This window comes from Gigantopelta aegis, chromosome 8 (assembly GCF_016097555.1).
Source record: "Gigantopelta aegis isolate Gae_Host chromosome 8, Gae_host_genome, whole genome shotgun sequence".
NCBI classification, from domain to species: Eukaryota; Metazoa; Mollusca; class Gastropoda; order Neomphalida; family Peltospiridae; genus Gigantopelta; species Gigantopelta aegis.
The window spans coordinates 14,644,046-14,665,108 of NC_054706.1; the positions used below are offsets into that span (position 1 = coordinate 14,644,046).

The following is a 21,063-nucleotide window of genomic DNA, read 5'->3' on the forward strand; positions in this document are numbered from 1 at the left end:
AAATAACTTCCGGCTGGGTCAAAGTTCGAGGTGCACCGAACTTTTGATAGAGACGTTAACCCCACAAGTCCTGTGATTGGTTATAAATGTGAGTGTGTTGGTTGTAAAAAAAAAGTTAAAAATGTATGCAATTTTATTTCATCTAGTGTGTCAAGTAGCCTTGTGCTTGGAACATGTATGGGGTACCTGTAAAAACAAAAGTACTTCAAACTTTGTGCGAAACTAGGGGTGTTGTAAAAACATCTGGTTATACCGAAAATGAGCCATGAAAGGTACCATTTTCATCAGTTAATACTTTGAGGTAGGGGTTGTAGTACTGATATTTATGGGTCATAGTTTGGTTGATATACTGCATATAGTGTTTTTAAACACAAACGTTAACATGGTCGCCTATGTGATTTTAGTTGGTATAGCCATACCTTAAACACCTGCGTTTAAGAAAAAACAAGCTTCGGCCTAAGGTGTTCACTTGCAACCCATCTACCATTCTACTTCTAGTACTTTCCATTCTGTCAACACACAATGGCCATGGCTCAAGTTGGAATCAAAAAAAAAGTATTTGTCCATCGCGGGGATTTGATCTTGAGACCCACCCACCCCCGTGTTACCAGTAATCCAAACACTAAGACAAATGCATCCAGTATCTAAATGCGCGTGTTTTGGGGGTAGGGTCGACCCCCCCCCCCCCCCCCCCCCACCACACACACACACACACTACCACACCACCACCACCACCTGCTAAAGCAATTTTCTAGGGGTTTTTGTTTTTTTTTAGATATTTAGAGTGTAAGATTGGACCACTCGCCCTGCCCGAAATTTAGCTCCCTGCATTCTAGACATCCCCCCCCCCCCCCACCACCCACCACCACTGCCTAAATTCCTGCACACGCGCCTGATTTAGCCTCCCCCTCCACCCCCCCCCCCCCTCCACCCCCGCCCCCCCCCCCCCCCCCCCACACACACACACACACACACCCTAGTGATTGTACAGTCCCCGAGCTCGTGTGTTTAGACTCGGGAATTACAGACACGAGCTGCACGTCCGAGGTATGTCGACTATGACGCCATCACAAGGCTTCATTGTGATTCACTGTTGGCGTTCCGAGAGCTCACATTCCACTCAGTCTGCAGCGAATATTTCGCATGGCGGTTGACTGACGTATAGGATTTTGTGGAAACATTGTCAATTTCATATATTTACCAATTAAGGTTCAAACACGTTGTCCTGGGTCTGTTTCCATGAAACGATCTTAGAACAACTATCGTCGTAAATGCCTACTATCGCGATCATAACTGTTTTTTCCTACGATCACCAGTTCGTTCCACAACGCAACGTAGCTTATATATTAGTAAGCTTACTATCGTTGAAAAATAAAATCACGGTAAAAGTTGTTAGCGACTAACTTAGATGTCATTTGAGTTAGATAGTGATTTGATGATTTTTTAAGAAGGGTACGAACTCATTTTTGTCAAAATTTATCTAGTATACACATATTATATTTTAGTACAAAAATAAAATAATAAAAATAAAAACAATTTAAAAAAACAACAAAACAACAATCAAACGAACAAAAACCTAATTTTTTCGCCATATGACCTTCACAAGAAAATATGGGAGATAACTTCCATGTATTATGCATTCGGCAGTTATGGCTTCGGAAAGCAACAGGAAAAGTTACTTATGGATGTCCGATACCAACGAATACCATCGAGATGTTCAGAAAAGTCGGTAATTAATAAAGTTAAAGTTAGTTTTGTTTAACGACACCACTAGAACACATCCATTTAATAATCATCGACTTTTGGATGTCAAACATTAAGTAATTCTGATATATAGTCTTAGAGAGGAAACACGCTACATTTTCCTGTTAATAGCAAGGCATCTTTCATATTCACCATCTCACAGACAGTATAGCACATACCAGCTCGTGGTGCACTAGTTGGAACCAGAAATAGCCCAATGGGCCCACCGACGGAGATCGATCCTAGACCGACTGCCCAGTCGGTAACTAACGTATACATGTATTTAACTTTTGGTACATACGATTTTACGACTACAATATGATGGCAATTAGTTAAAAAGTGGGTTGTTGGGGATTTTTTTTTACACAGAATGTTATTTTGTAAAAAATGTTGTGCAAGTCTTTATGATAATAATAATAATATATTTTATACGAGTTTCAATATTGTTTATTATAGAATTATATTCCAGTTCTTGGATTCCCTTTCGACGCAAATGGACTAAACTTGTTACGACTTCGAGCTTACGGCCAAAACGACTGATAACGTCACCGATACTGATGCCTGCTCGTAACATTTCAACATTTCGTTGTCATTTGGGGTCAAGCTTGGAATGGTTACAGTGTGTTGTTTTTAAAGTGTTGGATCAAGCTTGGAATGGTTACAGTGTGTTGTTTTTAAAGTGTTGGATCTGTGTTAACATTCGAAGGAAACAGTGGCGGGACGTAGCCCAGTGGTAAAGCGTTCGCTTGATTCGCGGTCGGTCTGGGATCGATCCCCGTCGGTGGGCCCATTGGGATATTTTTCGCTCCAGCCAGTGCACCACGACTGGTATATCAAAGGCCGTGGTATGTGTTATCCTGTCTGTGGTACATATAAAAGATCTCTTGCTGCTAATTGAAAAGAGTAACCCATGAAGTGGCGACAGCGGGTTTCCTCTCTCAATATCTGTGTGATCCTTAACCATATGCCTGACGCCATATAACCGTAAATAAAATGTGATGAGCCATCGTTAAATATAACATTCTTTTTTGTCTTTCGAAGGAAACATCTAGGCTCACATGCGCAGGAAAACATAGCATGTGGACATCATCCATTTTATACTTTTATACTTTACTACAACTTTTGTCCTGATGTTGTTCATAACTTTATGTTTGTAATTACATGTGTATCATAGTTTGACACCCAATAGCTCGTTAAACATTAATTCATTTATTCATTCATTCATTCATTCATCCATTTGTCCTACCTGTGAACCCGTGATATCACCAAAACAATCTGACACAGCATGCACGTGCAGAGTGTGCTGTAGTGTTGCGGTACAACAATAAGTAGAAATAGAAAAATGTCTAATATGTATACTTTTTTCTCTCTTTTTTGTTGAGTATATACTGCACAATGTAATAGAAATAATCTCATTCAGCTGTACTGAGGCATTATTCTTTCATTTCCGGTCCAGGACAGTGGGTTAGTTGTTAGTTCGTTAGTGGTTAGTGAAAAAGAACAGGGTGTAGTAGCCTTACACCTACCTATTGAGCCCCTAAGAACTCGCTCTGGGTTGGAGCCGGTACCGGGCTGCGAACCCTGTACATACCAGTCTGTAGTCTGATGGCTTAACCATGACTTCACCGATGCCGGTATTGAGGCATCTTGATCTTTCACGAGTACAATGAGTATTGAAACAACCGTCTCGGTGGCCAAGTGGTAAGGCGTCGGTCTCGTAAACCGAAGATCCAGGGTTCAATCCCCTGCCGAGGCAATACTATATTTTTTCTGTTTATTATATCACTGGGTGCTTTAGATCGATTTTCAAATCTTGTGTTTTTATCTATTATTAACAACTGACTTTGTATAACCTACAAGTTTGTCGCCATGTTTTTTGTAATAATACCACGAACCAGTGAATAAGCACGCCCTGCTTCTCCGTTTTAAAATGGAGAGTGTAACGATAATTCATTAAGTTATGATGTGTGATTATATCTAAACAATATCGAAGAATGGCGTGCGGCAGTAAAAACACGAATGAGAATGGTTTATTCTTAGTGGTACAGCGCCTTTAATTAGAAACGGGTAGGTATGAAAATGTGAAGATTCACAAAAGAACCTATTTTAACTGTCTTAATACTGTAGAATGTGAACAACATGTTCTTATCCATTGTCCTCTTTATGCTGACATTAGAGTAGATATTTATGTTGTGTTTTTATCAGTAAGTTTTATTATTAGCATAAGCATTTGATTTGTGTATTGTAATCGGTGAATTTTTTGAAACAATTTTTTTTCATTTATTGCTACTTTTTGTTTCATACTAAATTATTAGGCTGCCTATATTGTTTTGCACTTGTCTCCGACTCAGGAAAGGGGCGAGACGTAGCCCAGTGGCAAAGCGCTCGCTTGATGCGCGGTCGGTTTGGGATCGATCTCCGTTGGTGGGCCCATTGGGCTATTTCTCGCTCCAGCCAGTGTACCACGACTGGTACATCAAAGGTCGTGGTATGTGCTATCCTGTCTATGGGATGGTGCATATAAAAGATCCCTTGCTGCCAATCGAAAAGAGTAGCCCATGAAGTGGCGACAGTGGATTTCCTCCTTCAATATCTGTGTGGTCCTTAACCATAAGTCTGACGCCACATAACCGTAAATAAAATGTGTTGAGTGCGTCGTTAAATGAAACATATCCTTCCTTCCGACTCAGAAATGAAAATGTGCCCCACACTCGCTCTCAACAATTCGTAACATTAAAAGCCCTTGATATGTGCTGTGCTGCAAACGGGAAATATGAAATTATTTATTTTCATAACCGTATCCTGAGTAGATATCTCAGAGCAGACATCTCAGGCTGGTGCCTAGAGAGAGAGAGAGAGAGAGAGAGAGAGAGAGAGAGAGAGAGAGAGAGAGAGAGAGAGAGAGAGAGAGAGAGAGAGAGAGAGAGAGAGAGAGAGAGAGTGAGTACCCTTTTAACATGACTCTATACCACTAAGGTTTTGGGCATGTCTATCCCGGGCCCGGTTTCTGGATAGCCAGTGGCCTGGTCCGGGGCAGAATAGATGCCTAGAACTATGAACTTTTAACCGAAAACAGAAAGATGACTATTATAAAATTATCATCACGTCTCTGGTTAACCTTTCTCCGGCACAGACAACCCGACACAGCATCCACGTGCACTATATGCTGTAGCGTTGGGGTACAACAATATTTTAAAATAAAAATTCTAAGATGTAAACTTCCTTCTCTTTTTTCGTTGAGTATACATGGTACAACGTAATTGGAATAATCTCTTTGAGCTGATTAGAGGCATTAGTGGATCGGGAACGTGTTAAAACAGACGTCTCGGTGGCCAAGTGGTAAGGCGTCGGTCTCGTAAACCGAAGAACCAGGGTTCAATCCCCTGCTGAGGCAGTATTTTGTTTTTCTTTGTATTAGATCGATTTTCGTATACTCACAAGTAGTACCTTTTTACCAGAAAGCTTCATTATTAACTTTTAATAAAAAATGTGATTTGTCTTTATAATTGGTGATATATAATTTCTGAAAACGGAAAATAATCATTTATTGCTACTTTTTTGTTTTATACTGCTTATAGTGTTTTGCACTTCTTCTGATCCAGGAAAGTAAAATATGTACCACACTCGCTCTAAACAAATTATCAGAATAAAAGTCCATGGTATGTGTTGTGCTAAATACAGAAAACTCCATATTTAAAAAGAAATGTTACATTATGCGATGACGTGTCCATAAGTATGAATTTGTATTATTCTCATAACCGTAACCTGGGCAGTTTAGGCACCCGAGTCTTGTGCATAGAACTGGACTTGAACCGAGAACAGAAACACGACTAGTGATTCGAGTTTTAGTCTATTTTTTAAGGATATTTCCCGGTTTTAACGTCATAGACTCTTCTTTCACCCTGTTGTAACGTTATCCAAATGAGTTACACGTTTGCATATTAAACGAAAATAGTGTCCATATTTACGGATTCAAACTATAACCTACCGTACTCACTAAATCTCGATTGAAGTACTTGTGTCCTTATTAAAAAACACACATCTTCCAACGACAACTGTCGAAAGTCCACCGCCATTTTAAATATGCTACATAGAGGGAAAGAAAGAAGTGTTTTATTTAACGACGCACTCAACACATTTTATTTACGGTTATATGGCGTCAGACATATGGTTAAGGACCACACAGATTTTTTTTAGAGGAAACCCGCTGTCGCCACATAGGCTACTCTTTTTTACGACAGGCAGCAAGGGATCTTTTATTTGCGCATTCCACAGGCAGGATAGCACAAACCATGGCCTTTGTTGAACCAGTTATGGATCACTGGTCGGTGCAAGTGGTTTACACCTACCCATTGAGCCTTGCGGAGCACTCACTCAGGGTTTGGAGTCGGTATCTGGGTTTAAAATTCCATGCCTCGACTGGGATCCGAACCCAGTACCTACCAGCCTGTAGACCGATGGCCTGCCACGACGCCACCGAGGCCGGTCTACATAGAGGGAAGCAACTGTTAAGAAAAGTATTGACATAACGTGCCCTATGCACTATACTATTCCGCACAGTAGGCCTATACTGCATTTCGAAACGCGGTGATGATCCCCTCGGTAAACCTGTTCTTTAATTGTTTGGGATTGGGGAGGTTTTTTTTTTTTGGGGGGGGGGGTTGGGGGAGGGGGTGCTGGGTTTTTTTGGGGGGTTATCAAATTTCATATTTCATTTGGCCTAGATAACAAAGGCCGTGGTATGTGCTGTTCTGTCTGTGAGGAGTATATATCCTTGCAAATGTGGCGAGTACCCTCCTTTTTTATATATATTATTATATTTTTAGAAATAACGGGATGAACTCTTGCTTCAGAATAATCAACTGTTTGACATGCAATAACGATGATTCACAAATCGATGTGTTATAGAAGTGTTGTTAGGACAAAAACAAATGTGTATTTTGTCATGCCGTGTACTTCACGCGGTCTCACGACTTTAGTTCGGTAGAGAATTTCCGATTGTTTACGAGTACAATGGCCTATTACGTCAACCGCCTTGGTGGCCAAGTGGTAAGGCGTCGGTCTCGTAAACCGAAGATCCAGGGTTCAAACCCCTGCCGAGGCAATAATTTATATTTTGTTTGGATTTTTTTGTTGTTGCAAGTTTAGCCAATTTTCAGTTATTATATATTGAGTATTCCCTTCAAAATTATTAATATGTGGTTCATTTGAGGAACATTTTATAAACGAAAGACTAAATGTTGTAGCCACTTTGTATAAAAATTAGCAAATGGCTAAGGACAAGATAAGCCCTGTGTTATTGTATTTTTGTTATATTAAACTAATATTAGCTAAACTACGATTCATTTAGCTTTTATTACTTTAAAATGTTATAAAAAAATGTAATTAGATTTTTTTTTTTTTAGTACTACTTTATTTCCATACTAACTTATTACAATGTTAATTGTTCCTTGGGTTGATTATTGTGGGGTTGTGTGCGCGCGTGCGTGTTTGGGCGTGTTAGAACACGTATACTTGACACCAAACATTTAGTTCTGGGAAATTATACACCACCTATCAGCCTCTGATTCTTCTGAATCTCAATATGACACTGCCTTCTTGAAAACATCTCAATATGACACTGCCTTCTTTAAAACATCTCAATATGACACTGCCCTCTTTAAAACATCTCAATATGACATTGCCTTCTTTAAAAAAATCTCAATATGACACTGTGACACTGCCTTCTTTAAAAAATCTCAATATGACACTGTGACACTGCCTTCTTTAAAAAATCTCAATATGACACTGTGACACTGCCTTCTTATACAAAAATCTCAATATGACACTGTGACACTGCCTTCTTTAAAAAATCTCAATATGACACTGTGACACTGCCTTCTTTAAAAAATCTCAATATGACACTGTGACACTGGCTTCTTTAAAAAATCTCAATATGACAATGTGACACTGCCTTCTTTAAAAAATCTCAATATGACACTGTCACGCTGGCTTCTTTAAAAAATCTCAATATGACACTGCCTTCTTTAAAAAATCTCAATATGACACTGTGACACTGCCTTCTTTAAAAAAAAGATCGCAATATGACACTGTGACACTGCCTTCTTTAAAACATCTCAATATGACACTGTGACACTGTCCTCTTTAAAACATCTCAATATGACACTGCCTTCTTTAAAAAATCTCAATATGACACTGTGACACTGTCCTCTTTAAAACATCTCAATATGACACCGACTGCTTTAAAATATCTCAATATGACACTGTGACACTGTCCTCTTTAAAATATCTCAATATGACACTGCCCTCTTTAAAACATCTCAATATGACACTGCCCTCTTTAAAACATCTCAATATGACACTGCCCTCTTTAAAACATCTCAGTATGACACCGACTGTTTTAAAATATTTCAATATGACACTGTGACACTGTCTTCCTTAAAAAATCTCAATATGACACTGTGACACTGCCTTCCTTAAAAAACCCTCAACATGACACTGTGACACTGCCTTCTTTAAAGAAATCTCAGTATGACACTGTGACACTGCCTTCCTTAAAAAAATTCGCACTGTGACACTGCCTTCTTTAAAAAAATCGCAATATGACACTGTGACACTGCCTTCTTTTTAAAAAAATCGCAATATGACACTGTGACACTGCCTACTTAAAAAAAAATCGCTATATGACATCGTGACACTGCCTTCTTTAAAGAAATCTCAATATAACACTGCCTTCTTTAAAAAAAAAAAATCTCAATATGACGCTAAAGCTAAAAATTACATTTGTGTTTTCTTTGGTGTCCAGTATATAACAGTTTGACTCACATACCGTAATCTCTTATCTAAAGGCTGCTGACCGTAGTCTCCGAGGTTTAGAACGTTCTGCTGTAGGTACTCAACGTGATCTTAGCGCTAAGATTTGCTGTAGGCACTCAACGTGATCTTAGAAGTAAGATCTGCTGTAGGCACGCAAAGTGATCTTAGAGCTCAGATCACTTCGTAAAACGGGGCTCTATGAGAAACGTGAATTTAATATAAAAAGTTGTAAGTAATATGTAAGTTAAGGGGAAAAGCAGTCTAGGGCCATGTCATATATTAAAGGGTCTACCTTTTGTCTTGTCCGGAACACTCTATTTATTGCAAATAATTTTAATAGTAAAACAAGGATTCAAACTTGGGTAATTTAGTTATTATTCTCTAGCCCAATGCTGCATATATATATATATATATATATATCCATGGTTGGGGTCGTTTGGGCTATTTCTCGTTCTAGCCAGTGCACCACGACCAGTATATAAAATGCCGTGGTATGTGCTATCCTGTTTGTCGTATGGTGCATTTAAAAGATCCCCTTCTACTAATGGAAAAATATGGTGGGTTTCCTTTCTAAGTCAGAATTACCAAATGGTTAATATCCAATAGCCGATGATTAATAAATCAATGTGCTCTAGTGGTGTCAAACTTTAATTTTTCATAACATTATTTGCAATAAACAGAGTTTTTTCGAACAATACAAAAAGGAGACCATTATATGAAACGGCCCTGTAACAGTCTAAAATAGATTTCACAGCCAAAACATTAGAATCTGTGCCTTTAACAGGATCGCTTTCGCTTTGAAGTTACACGGTTGTAATTATTAGTTTGTCATAATGGACCTTTCAAACTGAATTATCTGTCTTTTGGAAAGAGAGAAAAAACTCCACAACCCATACCTTTAAAGCGTTTTTCGGGGTTTGCAAGACATGCACCGATCTTCCATTGTAAACAGAGGGAGAGCTGCAAATTGCGTTACGGGTCATCTCGACTTGTTTAATACTCCTCGTAGTTAATTGATTTCTTTTTTCTTAACCTGTTTATGGGCCTCGTTTGTAAATAATGTCCCTTACACATGTTTCTCACAGCAGACATCAAAGGTACCATGACGCAAAACATGCCTCGTAAGTCAACACCTTATTGCAAAGTCGCGAGTGGGCGCCAATCAAATGGATACAGTTCGACACGTGGTTCGACTTTGGCGCTAATGAAATGGACACAAACGTACACGTGGTTCGACTTTACGGGGCCTTTTCGATGACTTTTGTTTTTGTTTTTGTGCAATGTTATTACTTAACAGAAAGATCACTTGGTGCTTCGTGTGAAAATAACTATTGCCAGACACAGCGATAACAATTTGTCGAGCTGAAAAGGAATTCCACACATATAGGTCTGAAAGTATTTTTAACTGTAGCTGTATGAAGAACGGATGTTTACTTCCCGCTAGTGCCGTGGGTCAGGCCAGCTTTATTAGCGGCAGAGTTTGAGAATGCCAGGTTAGTTAGGGATACGTTTACTCATAAAATGCGAAGGTTACAATTCGTGTTAGGGTTTAACTCTAAGTTAACTGATAGGTTACGGTTACATATAAAATGAGGGGGTTAGGGCTAGGATTAGGTTGGGTCAGAGTGAGTGTTATAAAATTTGCTGAAAATTAGAAATATAATACTACATTATGTTGGTGGAATTAACATAATTCTGACATATGTATTTCGTTTTTATTGTTATTAAGGTATTTTCGGACTAAAGATATTTTTTGCGCCAAGCGAATGTAAACGCGAAGACGAAGCAGTTCGCACAAGCGAACACGAACCATAATTAATTGCATCACCTAATAGTCTTAGCGCAAGTTTAAAATGGACTGGGGTGTCGCTACAAATATATCCTATTCTGTTCGAGTTCCTTAAGGGTAGACCGTTAAACAAGTGTTAAAGTCATTCCGTTAGTCAGACAGTCATCCCATTAGTTAGTCAGTCATTCCATCAGTCAGTGAGAGAGAGAGAGAGAGAGAGAGAGAGAGAGAGAGAGAGAGAGAGAGAGAGAGAGAGAGAGAGAGAGAGAGAGAGAGAGAGAGAGAGAGAGAGAGAGAGAGAGAGAGAGAGAGAGAGAGAGAGAGAGAGAGAGAGAGAGAGAGAGAGAGAGAGATTCAGTCAGTCAGTCAGTCATCCCATTAGTCAGTCAATCAATCATTCCATTAGTCAGTTAGTCAGTCATTCCATTAGTCAGTCAGTTATTCCATTAGTCGGACAGTCATTCCATTAGTCAGTCAGTCATTCCATCGGTCAGAGAGAGAGAGAGAGAGAGAGAGAGAGAGAGAGAGAGAGAGAGAGAGAGAGAGAGAGAGAGAGAGAGAGAGAGAGAGAGAGAGAGAGGGAGAGAGAGAGAGAGAGAGAGAGAGAGAGAGAGAGAGAGAGAGAAAGAGAGAGAGAGAGAGAAACAGTCAGCCAGTCAGTTAGTCAGCCACAGTCAGTCAGTCAGTCAGTTATTCCATTAGTCAGTCAGTCATTCCATTAGTCAGTATGGTCTCTCACCACAGGTTGCTGTGTATGATTAGAGAACGATTATGTAGTGTCTGCACAATAGAGGAGGGGCGCGTGCAGGAATTTATGCAAGGGGGGTCTAAACTGTGGAATATATATTTGAATATATACCACCTCCACCCCCTCTCCCACGAACTATAAACATGTCAGGTATCCTACCCTACTCTCTACTTCCCTTGCTCGCCTCTGGAATTGGCTATGATAGCTACCTACAGGTTGTACTATACCAAATAAAATCCCATAGGCGACCAGGTTAACGCTTGTGTTTAAAAACACTATATGCAATATATCAGCCAAATTATAACCCATAAATATCAGTACTACAACCCCTACCTCAAAGTATTAACTCATGAAAATGGTACCTTTCATAGCTCGGTATAACCAGATCTTTTTACAACAAACCTAGTCGTGCACAATATTTTAGTATTTTTTATTACAGGTACCCCATACATGTTTCAAGCACAAGGCTACTTGGCACAGTGGTGCATTTATCACCAATCACAGGACTTGTGGTGTTAACTTCTCTTTCAAAAGTTGGGTGCACCTCGAACTTTAACCCAGCCGGAAGTTATTTAGTTTAGTACTACCTACAAACACATCTGTAAAGTGAGAACACTATTGCCTCAGTCTGTATTGCTTCTCTTTTATGGGAGTAACTGTAGGCTCAACCTGTTTAGGGTATTTACATAACCGAGTTGAGTTACGTTACCTTGTAAAATATTTTGAAAAAAAAATTGTTTGAGCGCAGAGGGAGGATTGATCCACAGACTATGAGCATGGGGAGGGGACATATCCTTTCTCACTATCCACTTCCCTTTCCTGCCACTGAAATTTGTTGTACTAGCTGCATACGAACATATTTGAAAAGTGAAAACACCATTGCCTCAGTCTGTATTGCAACACTTTGATGGGAGTCACTGTAGGCTCAATCTGTTTAGGTTATTTACACAAAATGCAAGTATATAACTTTGTAAGGCTTTCTTCATATGGATTTAGAGCACACATCTAAAGACTCGATAACAATTGTTAAATGTTTTAATTATTCATCGACGTCAGTCCAGATGCCAACTCCACATTTGTGTTTACTGATATTCAGCCGAGATGTGTTTCTGGATCTCGAGTTTAATTCCTATGAGCCGCGCACGTGAGAGTGTGGATGTCGAGGTGTCTTATAAAATTCGTCTTCATTTAAGTTGTAAATAAAAGTAGCTGGCATAGCATGTCAACCTCATCTGCCTTTAGAAATACGGTCATGTATTAATCAGTCAATCAGTCTTACTATTAGTCAGTCAGATAATCAGTCAGTTAGCCAGACAGTTAGTCATTCAGTCAGTCAATCACAGTCAGTCAGTCAGTCATCTCATCAGTCAGTCGGTCAGTCAGTCAGTCAGTCAGTCATTCCATCAGTCCGGTAGTCATTCCATCAGTCAGTCAGTCATTCCATCAGTCCGGTAGTCATTCCACCAGTCAGTCAGTCAGTCATTCCTTCAGTCAATAAATCATTCCATCAGTCAGTCAGTCAGTCAGTCAGTCAGTCATTCCATCAGTCCGGCAGTCATTCCATCAGTCAGTCAGTCAGTCAGTCAGTCATTCCATCAGTCAGTCAGTCAGTCAGTCAGTCAGTCATTCCATCAGTCCGGCAGTCATTCCATCAGTCAGTCAGTTAGTCATTCCATCAGTCAATAAGTCATCCTATCATTCAGTCGGTCAGTCAGTCAGTCATCTCATCAGTCAGTCAGTCATTCCATCAGTCAGTCAGTTATTCATTCCTTCAGTCAATAAATCATTTCATCAGTCAGTCAGTCAGTCAGTCAGTCAGTCATTCCATCAGTCAGTCAGTCAGTCAGTCAGTCATTCCATCAGTCCGGCAGTCATTCCATCAGTCAGTCAGTTAGTCATTCCATCAGTCAATAAGTAATTTCATCAGTTAGTCAGTAGTGGTAGTAATGGTAGTTTCTAGTCATTTTTTAATTGACCTAAAATCACAACTAAATACTTTATTTCATAAGCGTACGGGCTCCCATTGTTGTCAGAAGAAGGCTGGGTTTTGCCCGAATGTGGATAACATTATTATTGCACAACTATATACGGTTCGAAACGAATAATTACGTATTTTTACATTGAATACAACTAACATTATGAGCCAAATTATGGAAATTCGTGGTTCAGTTTTGAGGCAGTTCGTTTTGTTCGAAAGTCTCCATTGTTTTTGTCCGAATGCGAATATTTTCTCCAGCACTTTCGGGGGTTGGGGGGGGGGGGGGGTGTAGGTTGACCCCTGACACTCCACCCACTCACCCGTCTCGAACACTTATATTTTCTTTTCCCTTGTATTGATAGTTTCATTAAAATTTACAAATAATAGAAACTTGGTACGTATTCCTGATGCCTCAGTCTGTATTGTTCAATTCTCTCGGTGTTCGGTAACGTGGACTCAGACCTTATAGGACATTTGTTAAGCGTTGATGAAAATAATAATCAATGTCTGTGGGATCGTGCTCTAAAAAGAACCTTTGCTGCTCATTGGCTGATCCAGAGGGGGTGGGGGCATAGGTGTGCCGTAACACACACACACACACACACACACACACACACACACACATATATATATATATATATACACGACCGCCCATTTGAAGTGCCCTTTTTAATGACTTTTTATTTTATTTTATCATCAATATATAGAACACTGAATTTCCCTGAAAAAGTGTCCTTGAGCTTCTTTATTTCCAGGTTTTCCAGGGAGCATGCTCCCCCTGTCCTGGACAGAAACCGACCGAGGCCGGTACCTGTGCCCAGGACAGGCGTGTGCTACAACAACTTGTTCTGAATGAGCACGTTAAACAATCAGTTCAGTCCAGTCCAGAATGCTCCCGAAACATCTACAGATCTCATTCCGTTTGGAAGCTCGACTCATTTTTCTCCGACAAACACTAACTTTGTGACCCCCTTTACAAGATCCTGGATCTGAATCTGATGTCAGTCTGTAGAACTGAAGCTGGGTTTTCCTCTCAGTCTACCGTACACTTCAGATCTGTCTTGGACGAAAGTTCAACAGACGAGGTTTGAACCCATGACAGCGTTCTTGAACTTTATTTAGATGAGTATGATAATAAGGTTGAGTAATCATCATTCATCCTAGAATATTGTCCTCTGTTGCATTTATTTGCTGCCACAAACTCTATGTTGTTGAACTTGTGGGGGTGTTTTGTTTGTTTTTGTTTGTTTTTGTTGTTGTTGCTGCTGTTGTTTGTTTGGTTTTTGTTTGTTTAAAAAGGTAAGTATGTTTATTCGATAGGCCTGTAATCAAAATAACGTCATTGTTTACAGCAAAGAAGAAAGAAAGAAGGAAGGAAATGGTTTATTTAACAACGCACTCAACACATTTTGTTTACTGTTATATGGCGTCAGACATATGGTTAAGGATCACACAGATATTGAGAGAGGAAACCCGCTGCCGTCACTTCATGAGCTACTCTTTTCGATTAGCAGCACGGGATCTTTTATATGCACCATCTCACAGACAGGCCTTTTTCACACCAGTTGTGAAGCACTGGCTGGAACGAGAAATAGCCCAATGGGTCGACCGACGGGGATCAATCCTGGACCGACCGCGCATCAAGCGAACTATTTACCACCCTCAAAGGAGAAAGACTAAAACGTTCATTGTAATGTCATGAAGCCCAACCCAGTCGGAAAAGTCAGTAATAAGCCCTTACCCTTCGTATTATCCCCTCAGTGATATGAGTCGTCTGGTGCGACTAAGACGTTTATACTAGTCACTAACTACTGCCACTGCTCCCGATGCCTCTTAGGTTGACACAACTGTAAAGGGTAAATCAGTGTCTTTTATTATTAATTTTTTTAGGGGTACTTAATTTTTATTTAAGCTTCATGTATATTGTTTTTGCTTTGTTTTTGCGGGGTTTTTTGGGGTGTTTTTATTTGGGGGGGGGGGTTGTTTCTGAGGGGTGGGATTTTTTTTTTTTTTTTTGGGGGGGGGGGGGTTTTGCGGGGGTAGTGTTGTTGTTTTTTAAATGTTTTATTGTTGGTATGTGTTTTGTTTGTTTCGGGTTTTTGTATTTTTAATGGCATAGTACTTTGTTTAATTAGTCGCTATATGGGGTATATGTGTATCTTTTGTTTTGCTTTGTTGTTGGTGTTTGTTCCCCGTACCAACCAGTGCACCACAACTGGACAAAGGCCGTGGTATGAGCTATCCTGTCTGTGGGAAAGTGCATATAAAAGATCCCTTGCTGCATTAGGAAAAATGTAGCGGGTTTCCTATGCTGACTACGAGTCATAATTACCACATGTTTGACACCCAATAGCATCAATGTGCTCTACTGGTGTCTTTAAACAAAACAAACTTTGTTGTTGGTTTTTTGTTGTTGTTTTTGTAGAGGGTGTTCGGGAGGGGGGGGGGTTAAAAATAAATTGTTGATATTTGTTTGGGGTTTGTTGTTGGTAGTGGTGGTGTGGTGTTTTTTGTGTGTGTGGTTTTTTTTGGTCTTCTTTTTGTAGTCGACATTTGGCGTTAAATGTACATTGTGATTCGATTTAGTGTGTTATATAAGGAAACTGTCGTAGTCACATAGGTTGTTTATAACATTCTTTCATTTATATTCTTTCTTTCTTTTATCTTTCTTTTTTCTTTTCTTTTTTTTTTCTTTGTTAGACAACAAAGCGTCCTCTTTGTCTTTTAGCATTGCGCTGCGAGATCGCAAAGTTGCGACAATTTAGGCTCCAGATTGGTGTCGACTAATAAGGATCAGTGTGGACTTAGCAGCTGTAATAATTTTGCCTGCATGGAAACTAACGTTTTAAATTAAGTGTGTAGATTTGTTTTACTTCTAATTATTAAAAATATATTATCTTAGAGAAGAAACCTCCTATATTGTTCCGTTAATCGCAAGAGATCTTTCATATGCACTTCCCCACTGACAAGACTGCCCATACCACGGCTTTGATATACCAGTCGTGGTGCATTGGTTGGGACGAGAAAAAACAAAACAAAAAACAATTGGAGAATGAGTCCACTGAGGTGATTCGATCCTACGATGTAAGCACCCCAGGTGAACTCTGTCTGAGATAGACCCCAGCCTTACCCACGAGGTAAGTCATGTGTAGCATAAAGGTAAAAATAATGTAATAGCAGGACCGTAGCTAGGATTTTTTTTTTTTTTTTTTTTCCCCCCCCCCCCCCCCCCCCCCCCCCCTCCCAGCTACGGCCCTGAAAAGCCAAACATGTTTTTATACTGTTTTAATAACTAGGGTCTTCCTTCCGATTCTCTTCCCTCTTATTCACTATTTCTCTGTTCTCGTTTAAATCTCGGATCATAAAAAAATATATAGTTATATTATAGATCACTGTCCATGTCCAAGTGTATGCATGTGTTGAACTTTAGTCCGAATCATTTCTATTAATTTTGTTATTTTTAACATATTTCGTTCTTGCTTAGAACATGGATATATATGTAAAGCAGTGATTCAGGGCTTCTAACCCCGACACTGCTATATGATCTGGGACTATAAATATTTATTTTAAAAAAAACAAAAAAACAAAACAACAACAAACAAACAAAAAACTAGAGTCTCACTACACAGATGTTATCTCCCATTGAAATTCATGTTAAATTGCCCAACTTCAAATGAAGATTGCCGATAGAACGGGTTCTCGTTGGCACTAACAACATACACCATTGCGAACATACATTATATAAGCATTTATTTTCACTAAAATTGAGAGCATTTCCGTCTCAGTTTTGTTTTCTATATGACCGCATCTGGCTGTAGTACCGGTCCGAACAGGTGGTTCATTAACCGATTCACTCCGGCTGTTTCTTGTGCTATACATCCATGTCCCCCAAAAGTCAATGCACAATATTACAAAATAACACGGACAAAATTCAGCCAGAAGACTTACCATTAAACATACAAATTATTTTAATTCTTCCCCAATTGCTAGAAGTGAATATGTGAACCACGACATGTCACAATTAGGCACTATAGTGGAGACCTAGTGTAAATATAGTTTAGAATTTTTTTTTTTTTAAATCTTTGTATTTTCCGGTATTATTTTATTAAACATTGTGTAAGTGTAAAAGAAAAAAATATAAGACAACGTAATTTTACGTAATATTTTTACATATTTATGCGTCCGCCTCTCAAATTTAAAGAAATAAAAACAGTCAAGCCGATGTTAAGCAACCACCAAATAGAATGAAAGAAAGATATGGTATATTTAATGACGCTCTCAACACATTTTAGTTGCGGTTATATGGCGTCAGACATATGGTTAAGGACCACATAGATATTGAGGGAGGATACCCGCTGTCGCCACTTCATGGGCTACTCTTTTTCGATTAGCAGCAAGGGATCTTTTATATGCACCATCCCATAGACAGGATAGCACATACCACGGCCTTTAATGTACCAGTCGTGGTGCACTGGATGAAGCGAGATATAGCCCAATGGGCACACTGACGGGGATCGATCCCAAACCGACCGCGCATCAAGCGAGCGCTTTACCACTGGGCTACGTCTCCCCCCTCCCCCCTCCCCCCTCCCCCCACACACACCAAATAGGGCAGGTGTGTTATGATACGCCGATACATCGATGTATCACGATACTACTGATGATATGATATGTATCCATTCATATTTTGACCATGTATCGATTCATATTTCAATTTCGTATCGATTTCCCCAACACCAATTTGTACTGAGATGTTATTGAAAGTTATTTCCTTGAAGGTAAACCCGGTCAAGTGGTCAGAGAATATGTACCTGCTAATGTCAACATGTCTATGATCTGGTGTTTCCACATAAACTGTGTCTAATCAGTGTTTCATGCTTATTTCTTGTTTTTAAACCATTTCACCCAAGATTCAGTTTCTTTTTTTTTTACCGAGAAGACGCCATGAATTGGGTATCGTGATATGTAGCGTATAGCGGGTTATGTATTGTGATGCGTATCGTATCGCGGGTTATGTATGGTGATGCGTATCGTATCGCGGGTTATGTATCGTGATACGTAGCGTATCGCGGGTTATGTATCGTGATACGTAGCGCATCGCGGGTTATGTACCGTGATACGTATCGTATCGCGGGTTATGTATTGTGATACGTATCGTATCGCGGGTTATATATTGTGATACGTAGTGTATCGTGGGTTATGTATTGTGATACGTATCGTATCGCGGGTTATGTATTGTGATACGTATCGTATCGTGAGGTAAGGGCATTGTGACGCCCCAAAAGGGAGTATTAAAAAGTGGCCTTTTAAGACAGGTGGATGCTAACTGTAGGTCTGTTTATACTGTAGGCCCTATTAGATTATTTGGGAACTAAAAATGTAGTCTTTTAAAACACAGATTGTTGCTTAATTCAGGTGGCCACTATAGCAGGTTTCGCTGTAAATATTTATGGGGAAATGTCAATAATTGCCTTTAGTCAGATTAGGGAAGAATACGTTTATATTTTAATACAGTCCATAACTACTTTTTTTAATACAATCCATCACTACCGTTTCTATTTCGGGCACCATCGGACAAACCCGGTGCCCCATTTATTCACCATTTATATTCAATTATATTCACCATTTTCACTACCTATTTACAATTAACCAGGTTCTTGTTGAAAATTAAAAATATGTACATTTAAAAATGTCAGCGCTTGTTTAATAAAATTTATAAATAAAATATTTAGTGTATGGTTGTGTTGTTTGTTATTTTAAAAATTTAGTGCATGCATTAAAACAAATTATTAAAATAATTCCAAGTCCATCATTACTACCGTGCTTTTCATTGTCGAGACAAAGCCTCTCAGAAACAGCGCCAGTGCTTGTATATTAAAATTTATTTATGACATATTTAGTGTATGCCTGTGTTGTTTGTTATCTTTAAAATGTTATGCATGCATTATTTTGTTTTAATTAAAATAATCCAAAGCTCAACACTACTACCGTGCTTCTCATTGTTGAGACAAAGTCTTCAAGGAAAACAAGCATTAGTTTTTCGTGCAAGCGGGCACCACTATTTTCCAGTTACAGAAATATTTGTTAACGTCAAAGCCGAGTAGTTGCGGGTGTGGACACGTGAACCTGTACATGATCCTGAAGGTGGGGCCGAACGAGACGCACCTGTAGAACTTGGAGCAGTCTGTGGGGTCGACCATCCACTCTCCGGGCCACGCCCCGCCAACACAGGCAGACTCGATACTCGCAACTGGGAAAACAATCAAGGAGAAGGGGGTGAGGTTTTCTAGTATCACAGACATGTAACATGATGGATGGATCGGTGGATTGGTGGATGGATGGAAGAATGGGTACAAGGATGGACAGGCGGATGGATGGATGGATGGATGGGTGGGTGAGTGGGTGGATGGATGGATGGATGGATGGATGGATGGATGGGTGAATGGATGGATGGATTGGTGGATGGATGGATGGATGGATGGAATGATGGGTAGACGGACGGACAGGCGGATGGATGGATGCATGCATGGATGGATGCATGCATGAATGGATGAGTGGATAGATGGATGGATGGATGGATGGATGGACGGGTTTGGATGGATGGACAAACGGACGGACGGACGGATGGATGGATGAATGGATGGGTTTCTGTGCGTGGATGGATGGACGGATTAATTAATTGTGAGTGAGTGGTGAATGGATGAATGATGAATGAATGAATGAATGAGTGACTGACTGAATGAATGAGTCTAGGTGGATGGATGTAGTGACAGATGGCTGGGTGGATACATTTGGAGTGGGTGACTGAATGATTGATTAAATTAATTAACTAATTAATTCATTAATCAATTCATTAATGTTTAACGTGAAGGAAAGAAGACATGTTATATTCAACACATTTTTATTTACGGTTATATGGCATCGGACATATGGTTAAGGACCACATAGATAATGCAAGAGGAAACCCGCTGCGGCCACACCATGGGTTACTATTTTTTATTAGCAGTAAGGATCTTTTACTGGCTTTATAACTGGCTGTATAGGGAAATTGTCCAAAGGCTCCACCGACAGGGATCGATCAGTCTAGATCGACCTTGCATCAGGTGAGCACTTTACATCACCCCACCCAACCCCGCCCGACCCCACCTCACCTCATCCCAACCCACCTCACCTCATCCCACCCCACAAAATGTTTTATGACAAAACTTATTTAGGTATAAATGACAAAATATTTTACTAAGTACAGTAACAAATTTATCTTCCTCAAGAAATATTTATTTTTGTTACAGATGATGATGATGACTAGTTCCTTTTAGACAAAAAATTGAGAGAGAGAGAGAGAGAGAGAGAGAGAGAGAGAGAGAGAGAGAGAGAGAGAGAGAGAGAGAGAGAGAGAGAGAGAGAGAGAGAGAGAAGGGAGAAGAGAGGAAGAAGAGAGAAGGGGCAGAGGGAGAGACAGAGAGAGAGACAGCGAGAGATAGTGGGGGGGGGGGGGGGGCTTTCAAAACGTACCAGATGAATCCTGTGTCACTGTTTGTGTAGTTGTCGCTGGCGATGTTGTTATCACAGTAACAGGTTTTGTTGTTACTCTTGAGGTTGGCGATGTAACAGCAGTAGTAGTTGGCGGCGTCATGGCGACGGTAGTCCTTGTGGTCGGTGTTGCCGCTGTAGTCTGTCCGACAGACGCTGGACAAAGTTGTTGTTTTATTGTCCGTATTAACGGGGATTTGCCCGCACCACACGACTGGTCGCTGAAATCATCGGACGCCAAACTCCACACCATCGCCCCGCCCAGTCCTTTGGCTTTCAGAAACGTCAGCTATTTAAATAGACGTCAAGCAGTCAGCAGGAACATTTTAAAATACCAGTCAATTAACAAATTAAATATTATTAATAAATGTCTTTTTCTTTAAAAAAAATTTTTACCTTGGATATGTAAAAGATCTACTGCAGATCTGTAGACACACTCATGCACGCACGCACGCAACA

General features: G+C 39.9%; 1 protein-coding gene and 3 non-coding genes across 4 annotated transcripts in view; 3 read left to right on the top strand and 1 right to left on the bottom strand.

Moving 5' to 3' along the window:
* The first annotated feature begins 3,427 nt into the window (after positions 1-3,427).
* Trnat-cgu lies at positions 3,428-3,499 on the top strand. The gene has a single exon. It is a non-coding gene; the product is annotated as a tRNA-Thr (tRNA).
* Positions 3,500-5,065: 1,566 nt separating this feature from the next.
* Positions 5,066-5,137, top strand: Trnat-cgu. The gene has a single exon. It is a non-coding gene; the product is annotated as a tRNA-Thr (tRNA).
* Positions 5,138-6,775: 1,638 nt separating this feature from the next.
* Trnat-cgu lies at positions 6,776-6,847 on the top strand. Its single transcript has one exon. It is a non-coding gene; the product is annotated as a tRNA-Thr (tRNA).
* Positions 6,848-18,626: 11,779 nt separating this feature from the next.
* The window catches only part of LOC121379490 (chitotriosidase-1-like), a 15,405-nt gene continuing 12,968 nt past the window's right edge, over positions 18,627-21,063 (bottom strand). The window contains exons 8-9 of the mRNA XM_041508134.1: positions 20,587-20,893; positions 18,627-19,324 (exon numbers count right to left, since the gene is read on the bottom strand). Coding sequence (XP_041364068.1) covers positions 19,107-19,324; positions 20,587-20,893 — 525 coding nt within the window. The 3' untranslated portion in view covers positions 18,627-19,106. The remainder of the gene's footprint in view (positions 19,325-20,586; positions 20,894-21,063) is intronic.